This window comes from Myotis lucifugus, unplaced genomic scaffold, assembly GCF_000147115.1.
Source record: "Myotis lucifugus unplaced genomic scaffold, Myoluc2.0 scaffold_2, whole genome shotgun sequence".
Lineage (NCBI taxonomy): Eukaryota > Metazoa > Chordata > Mammalia > Chiroptera > Vespertilionidae > Myotis > Myotis lucifugus.
Window position 1 is genome coordinate 20,031,891 of NW_005871050.1, and position 9,804 is coordinate 20,041,694.

A 9,804-nucleotide genomic window follows, 5' to 3' on the forward strand; every position below is an offset into this window, starting at 1 on the left:
AAGCTCACTAAAACACTAAGACCTAAACAGAAGTATATTGACCTAGCCAGTTTTCTCAGTGGTTAGAGCATCGGCCCACATACTGAATGTCTCGGTTCCAATTCCGGTCAAGGGCACATACTTTGGTTGCAGGCTCGATCTCTGGCCTTGGTTGGGAGCATTCAGGAGGCAACCAATCAATGTGTCTCTCACACATCAATGCTTCTCTGTCTCTCCCCCTTCCTTCCACTCTCTCTAAAAAATCAATAGAAAAAAAATCCTCCAGCCATAACCGGTTTGGCTCAATGGATAGAGCGTCGGCCTGCGGACTCAAGGGTCCCAGGTGGTCCCAGGTTCAATTCCGGTCAAGGGCATGTAGCTTGGTTGCGGGCACATACCCATTAGGCAATGTGCAGGAGGCAGCTGATTGATGTTTCTCTCTCAACAATGTTTCTAACTCTCTATCCCTCTCCCTTCCTCTCTGTAAAAAATCAATAAAATATATATTTTTTTAAAAATCCTCCAGTGGGGATTAACAAAAAAAAATAAACAGAAATATATATATATATATAATAAGGATGATAGAATTATAAGACTGGGAAGTTGAAACAACTATGATTGATATGCTAAGGGCTCTAGTGCAAAAAGTAGACAGCATGTAAGAACAGATGAGTAATATAAGCAGAGAAATGGAAAGTCTAAGAAAAAAAACACTAGAGGTCAAAAACACTATAATAGAAATAAAAGATGTCGTTGATGGGGTATCAAAGAGTGGACATGGCTGAGGAAAGAATCTCTGAGATATGTCAATAGAAATATCCAAAACTAAAATGTGGGCTTTCAGTCAAGATGGTGGAGTAGGTAAATGTAGTAATTGCATTCTCCCACAACCACACCAAAATTACAACTTCAGAACAACCATCATTCTGAACTTTCTGAAATCTAGCTGAACAGATGTCCTATAACTAAGGAATACAGAAGTCACATTGAGAGTGGAAGGAGGGGGAGAGACACTGAACAGGCTGGTCACATATCCATATGTGGCAGATGAAATCGGGAGAGATATCTCAGTTGCAGGGGTTCCTCCTGAGGAGCAATGATCCCAGTCCCACGCCAGCCCAGGGCTCTAGTGTCAGGAAGAGAAGTCCCCCATAACATCAAGCTGTAAAAACCAGCAGGGAACTGGAGAGAAAGTTAAGTGAAATAAGCCAGTCAGAGAAAGATAAATATCACATGATCTCACTCATTTGTGGAATATAGAGAACAACATAAACTGATGAACAAAAACAGATTCAGAGACAGAGAAGCATCAATCAGACCGTCAAACCTTAAAGGGAAGGTAGAGGAGGGTGGGGTAAGGGGGAGAGATCAACCAAAGGACTTATATGCAAGCATATAGGCCTAACCAATGGACACAGACAACAGGGGGTAAAGGCATGAGTGGGGGGTATGGGGGGTAATGTGGGGATAAGGACACATATGTAATAACTTAATCAATAAAGAAATTTTTAAAAATAAAAATAAATAAAAAAAAACAGCAGGGATTGTGGCTTAGTGAGATGATCTGCTGCTGAAGTCCCAGGTGATTCTCTTAAAAAGCCCGTGCACTGACCTACTCAGACTCATACACTCTGGGCTCCAGCACTGGGGCAGCAACTCAAAAGGTGCCAGGGACATACTGGCTTCAGGGTAAAAGCTGGAGGGGCAGCTTTCTCTAAGACAGAAGTGGTGGCAGAGGCCATGGTTCCCTCGCTGAGCTCTCCCTCTACAGAGCTGGCAGCAGGCACCATCAACCTGGCTCACACTATTCACCCTGTCCTAATGATTCCCTGAGACCTCACCCTGAAGTAGGACAGTAAGAGGCTAGGAAAATCCAAACAATTTGGACAGCTTGCAGCCAGCTTGTGAATTGCAAGGCCCTATCTTCCTTAACCAAGCAAACTTAAGAGCAAATGGTTTATACCCTCCTCCATAACTAGAAAATACATAGTTTAAATCACTCTGGCCTGGAGAAATAGAGAACAAAGACCAAATTAATGCCATTTGTGCCAGCGAAACAAGGACAGATGAAGTTGGGGAACAAATAACAAAAACCCCATTAATGCCAGACAGACCTAAGATAAAAGTAAGACAGTAAAACAGATCAAAAAATAACCCAAAACTCCCCTATACACTCATTTTAATGCATCAGCATATTAAAAATGCACCTGGAAAGCTGATGAATATTCTACTGAAACCCTCCCCTAAGATTCTTGCTTGTATGGAAAAAAATGGATTAAAAGCCCTCAGGGCAAAGATTCAATGGGGCTTGCTCTAGTCTAGAGCATGCCCACATCCCTTCCTGGGCATGAACTTTTTCTTTCTTCCTGAATTCTAAGGGTCCCCACAAGACTTGCAGCCATAGGAGTGATGGGCAGTGGCAGCTTGACCAGGGCTCACCCCTGATGCTGTCTCCAAGGACCCCTTTTTTCTAACTTCCCAGTTAGCTAACAGGGTGCGCTAACCTAGCCAGCAGCTCCACCTTGGCTCACTTCTCTCCTATAACATTTCTAGAGAGCCAAAGCAGAACACTGCCTATGGTCTCCCCTGTTGTTTCTTCTATCCTAATTTCTTTCTTTGTTTCATTGTCCCCAACATTAATAAACATACTCTCAAACCTATCTGGATTCATGTTGCAAAATCTTTCCTACATGAAGTAAAGGACCCACACGTTACAGGTCAGCCTGAGGCAGACCTGTTCTGGCCGGCCCCTGTCCAGTAATAGTCCCACTCAACTTGTGGGCTCAACCAAGCTGTTTCTAGTATCTTTTCCATAGAAATGGCCTGTCTTGGCTCATGCTAAAAATTTCCTAAAATCTTTAAAATAAGCAGCATCTGGCTTGGGCATGCCCCGGACCTCTTACTAAGTGACCCCAGCCTGGCACTAGTGACAGCCAGCCTTGGTTCACAGCTTGGTATCTTCTGGGCACCCTCAAGCCCAGCACAAGTAGCAATCATCTTAAGATCTCTTTGTAGCTCAGGATGGCTGGCCTAGGGAAGGCACAGGTGGCAGCTAACCTTGGCCTACACCTATGAGAGACCCTAGAGTCAGTGCCCCCAGTGGACAGCTTCAGACCACATTGAAGCACCATCCAACCACCTTCACAAATGACACACTCAAGGGGAAGATTATTGAGCACTGGAACCCTGTTGAAGTGACTCCACTCCATGGAGTTGGCCCTGAACAGCAGCTTCTCCATTATGGTTGCAGCCCATCCTCAAAGCTGATTGGCTGGAAGGTCAGCTAATCATGTACCAATAGCAATCAAGGCTTAACTACAACAGGAGGGAGCATGCAGCTCACATGAGCAAAGGGGGTGCACCTGGAATGCCCAGCTCAGGTGACCAGGGAGACTGTGCCACTAGTCCCTACACAGCACCTACTATATAAGGCCACCCTACCAAGACTGGGAGACATAGCAGCTCTACCTAGTATACAGAAGCAAACACAGAGAGGCAGCCAAAATGAGGAGAGAAAGAAACAGAACAAAACTCCAGAAAAAGAACTAAACAAAATGGAGACAAGCAATCTACAAGATACAGAGTTCAAAACACTGGTTATAACGATGCTCAATGAGCTTAGGGGAAAAGTAGAGGAACTTAGTGAGAACTTCAACAAAGACATAGGAAACATAAGAAAGAACCAGTCATAAATGAAGAATGCATGAAGTGAAATGGAGAATACATTACAGGCTATCAACAGTGGAGTAGATGAAGCAGAATATCAAATAAGAGATTTGTAAGATAATGAAGCAGTAAATACCCAATCAGAACAGCAAAAAGAAAAAGAATCCAAAAAATGAGGATAGTTTAAGGAGCCTTTGGGACAACTTCAAGTGTACCAACATTTGCATCATGGGGATGCCAGAAGAAGAGAGAGAGAGCAAGAAATTTGAAAACTATTTGAAGAAATAATGATGGAAAACTTCTGTTACCTGGTGATGGAAATAAACATTTACTAGTAAGTACAGGAAGTGCTGAGTCCCAAACAAGATAAACCCAAAGAGGCCCACACCAAGACACATCATAATTAAAATGCAAAAAGTTAAAGACAAAGGAAAAATCTGAAAAGCAGCAGGAGAAAAGCAGCTAATTACCGATAAGGGAGCTCCCATAAGACTATCAGCTGATTTCTCAACAGAAACTTTGCAGGCCAAAAGGGAGTGGCATGAAATATTCAAAGTGATGAAAAGTAAGGACCTACAATCAAGATTACTCTACCCAGCAAAGTTACTGTTTAGAATTGAAGGACAAATAAAGAGCTTCCCAGACAAGAAAAAGTTAAAGGGGTTCATCACCACCAAATCAGTATTACAGGAAATGTTAAAGGGACTTTTTTAAGAAAAAAAATACATGAATAATAAAATGGCAATAAATACATATTTATTGGTAACTATTTTAAATGCAAATGGATAAAATGCTCCAATCAAGAGGTATACATTGGCTTAATGGATAACAAAATAAGACCCTTACATATGCTATCTAACAGAGACTCATTTCACATCAAAAGACACACAGAGGCTGAAAGTAAAGGGATGGAAAAAGGTATTTTATGAAAATGGAAACAAAAAAAACTGGGGTAGTAATACTTATACCAGACAAAATAGACTTTAAAACAAAGGCTATATAAAGACAAAGAGGGATCCAGCAATTACACTTCAGGGTATTTATCAAAGAAAACACTAAATCTAAAAGACATATAAATCTATATGTTTATTGCTGCATTATTTACAATAGCAGAGATATGGAAGCAACCCAAGTGCTCATCAATAGCTGAATGGATAAAGAAGTGGTGTATATATACAATGTAATATGATTCAGTCATAATAAATAATGAAATGTTGCCATTAGCAACAACATGGAGGAACCTAGAAGGTATCGTGCTGGGTGAAATAAGTTAGAAAGACAAATGCCAGGTGATTTCACTTATATATGGAATCCAAAAAATAAAATAAACAAACAGAAACAGACTTGTACATAGAGAACATTTTGACAATTGCCAGATTTGCGGGGTGGAGGGGAGAGTTGGGTAAAAAAGGTGGCAGGATTAAGAAGTACAAATTGGTAGTTATAAAATAGTCACAGGCTTGTAAAGTACATCATAGGGAATATAGTCAACAATATTGTGATTACTAGGTATGGTGTCAGATGGGTACTAGGTTTATTGGTGATCATTTCATAAGTTATATATATTTATATTTAATAATGAGGTTATACACCTGAAACTAATATAATATTATACACCAAATGTAACTGAAACAAATTAAAGTGAAAGAAATTAAATGTAAAGAGAAAAAAAACTGATAAAAAGACCAGAATAGAGTACCAATGACTGAGAGACAACTACAAAAGGTGTAACATTCATAATGGGGATACCAGAATAAGAGAGAGAGGAGGAGGAGGCTACAGGAGGAGGAATAAGAGGTGAGTGGAGAAGGAGACATATTTGCAGCAATAAGAACTAATAATTTTCCCCAACTTAATGTCAGACATGAATTCAAGATCCAGGAAACTCAGAGAACTACAAGCATAATACATGCTTATCTTAGCACTTTTACATTCATTTCTGTGGGTATTTGATTAATATCTTATCTCCTATGCTTGAATGCATATTCCAGGTGAGCAGAGACTTTATTGTTTGCTCATAATCATGCTCCCAGAATACATCACAGTGCCTAACCGTTGCTTGGGTATATAATAAATACTTATTGAATAAATAAATCTTTTAAGCTTTGAACTCATAATTGGGAAATAAGTTTGGTATGAAAAGTTTATACATATAATTCCTCTCCATCCTATCTATATGAAGATGAGTTATTCCCCAAGCAGTTAATGAGCTGCAGTTTGACACTCATCTTGAGATTATCCTGTCTTTTTTATAGTTCAGTGTCATCTTGTACATTTACCTGAATTTCTTGAACATTTCTAACTTGTTTAGTACAATGTTTTCTGTATCTGTTAGTTTTCATGAATACTATTCCAAACATAGTGTTCAATTCCTTGGGTGGAAAATATGAAATACTTGATGCTCATAAGTCAACCAGTGGAGGTAGAAAGATTGCAGGGCCAGGGATGAAGGTGAGGGAATGGAAGAGTTTCTCTTTGGACTCAAACTCTGTGGATTTAGGTATTAGTTTCAAATGAGTTTACTTAACGCCTGAATCTGTTTCTGCATTTCCAGAAGTACTCACAGTATTAGAAACACCTAAAGCTTAAAATAGTGTGAGAATTATTTGGGGACATGTCTGTTGAATTACTTTTTTAAACTGTACAGTAACACAAATTTACATAATTATCTAAATTCTATAGGGTTGGCATGAATCCTAAAATAGGAATGGGAGCATGGAGGAGGTCTCTGACAAAGTCTTATAATTTGTGGGTAATTACTTTTTACGGTACATTTCTATCTTGTTTTTTAACTTGTTTTTTTAAATGAACAGTGGAGTAGTTGCAGTAGAGAAAGACATATCTTTAAAAAGAGAGGAGGGAAGAGCACTTTTAAAATACTACATTTAACCAGCCAATTCGGTGTCTGTACTTCTCTACCATGTTTCAGCTTCCTGGAAATCTGAACTCACCCCATATGGCTCTTACTCGCCGCCTGGTTTCCCCCAGGTGGGTTATGCGTCATCAAATTGTGACATCGTTCTCCTACGTGCATGCTCAATTGTGAGGTCACGTGCCCTCCAGTATATAAGGCGGGACGCTGAAGCGTATCCCAGTAGCACCAGGCAGTGTAGGAAGACCATCACACTGGCCAGGGGCTTCTGGAGTTCCAGTGGCTAGTGGCCCCTGAGTGCCTGAGAAGAGAGATAGAAGAGGACGAAGAGGAGCCATGTGTATCCTGTTGCTCCTGATTGGTGGTATTTTGCTCGCCTACGTGTTTCTTTCCTGGAAAGACCGGCTTCAGGTAAAGTGTGTAAGAGAGGTTGGAAAGAGATGAAACTAGGTGAATACATGGATGTGGTGGGTGGGGGGTGGCGGTGGGAGTTGTATAAGAAAGTAAAAAAAATAGTAAAATGGTACAATAAGGGTAAGGGAAGGTCACCTCATTCCCCTTCTCTTGATAGAGCCCCAGATGTTTATTCTTTACCCCCCACACTTTTCTCATCTTGACTCCTGATTTGACAGCTGTGATTTGTTATAGAAAAAAAAACCGAAGTCACTAAGTGATATGGTCAGCTTTTTACCCACTTGAAAAGTACAGCTTAAAGTGCCCACTCTCCACCACTACCTCCTGTTTTAGGAATCTGTACCTTCTCTTTTCTGGCTTTTACTGCCTCTATGTTTCTGTTTTCCTCTTCCTCCCCTGTATTTTCCTTTTCAGCCATCTTTATGAGAACTTTAGGGGCATTCACAAATAATTCAAGCCAAAATGTGATATACCTGGTGATATTTAAAGTTGCAAATGAAGTACTTTTAAGTAAGGGTCAGACTGAGTCCAAATACAGACCTACTGGACTGCCCAAGAAATGTAAGGCAAGGACATGGCATTTTAGCATTAAAAGGCACTTTCAAATATTTTCCCTCTCAGTCTGTGTTTGGTACTATCACATTTCCAAATCAATGTAATCATTCAACATATTTTTTTTCACTTATAAGTAGAGTACTTTATTAAACTCATAAAGATATCTCAGATCAAAAACCATCTTTCTTTTCAAGCACAGTGAATAAATTCTTGGGTTTAAGATTCATTTGGGTTTAGATATTTCTAGCATTGGACTTGATCAACTACCATAAGAACATTTATTTCTTTTTTAAAATTTCTTTATTGATTAAGGTATGACATATGTGTCCTTATCCCACCATAACCCCCCCCGACCTCCCCAACTCATGCCCTCACCCCCCCTGTTGTCTGTGTCCATTAGTTAGGCTTATGTGCATGCATACAAGTCCTTTGGTTGATCTTTTCCCCTTACCTCCACCCTCCCCTACCTTCCCTCTGAGGTTTGACAGTCTGATCAATGCTTCTCTGTCTCTGGATCTTCAACAGATTTTTAATCTCTAATTCTTAGGGGAGCACAGGCAGTTGACTTTGCTAACCAAGACTAAGCATGTTGTTATTTGGTAGTACTTTTAAATTGCTAAACTCAATAAACTATATATGTGTGATTTCCTTCTCTTACAGAGAAACCGTCAAATGTCATCATCAGATTCAACTGTTTTTGTACTAGTAAGATCATCCTCTTCTACTTGGTCAACTAAGCGCAATACTGTTAACAGTCTTACAATCAGCAATCTCTCTCAGGATACATTAATTAATTTTCCACAATCAGTCGTCATCCAGAAACTAATCCTGGTAAATCTCGGGATGACAGAGTACAAGCTTGTTGAATTGGAACATTTCCTAGTTACTGAGGATGTAAATGGTGCATTCGTTGACCCTAATTCCACTGGCATGTGTATAGAATGTTTTGACTATGAAGTCAATCATTAAAGGCACTTTGAGTGGATTAATTTGATTGTGTGTGTTTATACCAAATAGTTTATTTTTAAAAGAGGAGGAGATGCCAAGTAAGATACAAAATCCAGATATTTATCAATTTGCTTATTTACATTTAAAGAATTGATTAGAAGTTGCTAATATCTATTTAACTGGGGAAAGAATGAAAGCACAATAGAGAAGGAAAATTATCTAGTTAAGATATAGTGATTTTAAATTTCACTTGTGTGAAAAATGGTTTTCCCTAATAGTTTACAATACAGCACCACACATGTCTCCAAGTTTGCATTAAAGTAAATGGATTTGATGGGACACTTTCCATTAATGCAGAATACTATTTTTTTGTGAAATCTGTGTAGTAGTAATAATAAGCTGTCATTGAGCACCCAGGCACTCTGTTAAGATCTGTGCTTTACACCTTCGTGAAAAGAATCAGACACACTCTTTCTCTTTGTAGTAAGCTCTTAAAGGGGGTTTCTTCCCCATCATCCTTTTCCCACTGCCAATTATATATTACTAGAGGCCCGGTGCATAGAATTTGTGACCAGGGTTGGGGGGTGTCCCTCAGCCCAGCCTGCACCCTCTCCAATCCGGGATCCCTCTCGCAATCCGAAACCACTGGCTCCTAACCGCTCACCTGTCTGCCTGCCTGATGCCCCTAACTGCCCCCCTGCCGGCCTGATCTCCCTAACTGCTCCCCCCTGCCAGCCTGATCCCTCTGACTGCTCTCCCCTCCTGGCTTGATCACCCTAACTGCTCCCCCCTGCCGGCCTGATCTCCCTAACTGCTCCCCCCTGCCAGCCTGATAGCCCTAACTGCCTATCTGTGCTCCCCTCCTGGCCTGATACCACTAACTGCCTATCTGCTCTCCCTCCCTCTCTGTGCCCTTCAGACCCGGCCTGCGCAGGTATGCTGAGAGCTCTTCGCTGAGCCCCTCCCCCGTCCTGATTGGTCATTACTTGACAGCATCCCGGCCAATTTGCATATTCCTCTATTATTAGTATAGATTTCCTTAGAAATGTACCTAAATCTTTCCTGAATTGCAAGAATCACCTATAGAAAATAGCATGCATTTTTATATTTGATAAAAAAAATCCACACCTCAAATAGCATCAAAATATAATGGCAGAATACCTGTGGTATAATATGGATTAAAATTAAGGGAATAAAGTACTTTTAAGCTCTAGTCACCCATCTATTTCATATAATACTTTATAAAATCCAGTGTAACTCAGTTAACAATCTATGGAAATTCACTAACAGCATTTGACCTACCTTCCCTCAAAGAAAACCCTCAAAATATCTAAGATGAGTTATCTTATATGTATGTACATAACTCACTG

The 9,804-nt window shown here is 40.2% G+C and overlaps 1 protein-coding gene across 1 annotated transcript; it reads left to right on the forward strand.

Moving 5' to 3' along the window:
- Positions 1 to 6,648: 6,648 nt before the first annotated feature.
- On the forward strand, positions 6,649 to 8,708 carry CT83 (cancer/testis antigen 83). Its single transcript, XM_014460722.2, has 2 exons — positions 6,649 to 6,928; positions 8,147 to 8,708. The coding sequence occupies exons 1-2, from the start codon at positions 6,854 to 6,856 to the stop codon at positions 8,453 to 8,455; spliced, it is 384 nt and encodes a 127-aa protein (XP_014316208.1). The 5' UTR covers positions 6,649 to 6,853; the 3' UTR covers positions 8,456 to 8,708.
- Positions 8,709 to 9,804: the final 1,096 nt, after the last annotated feature.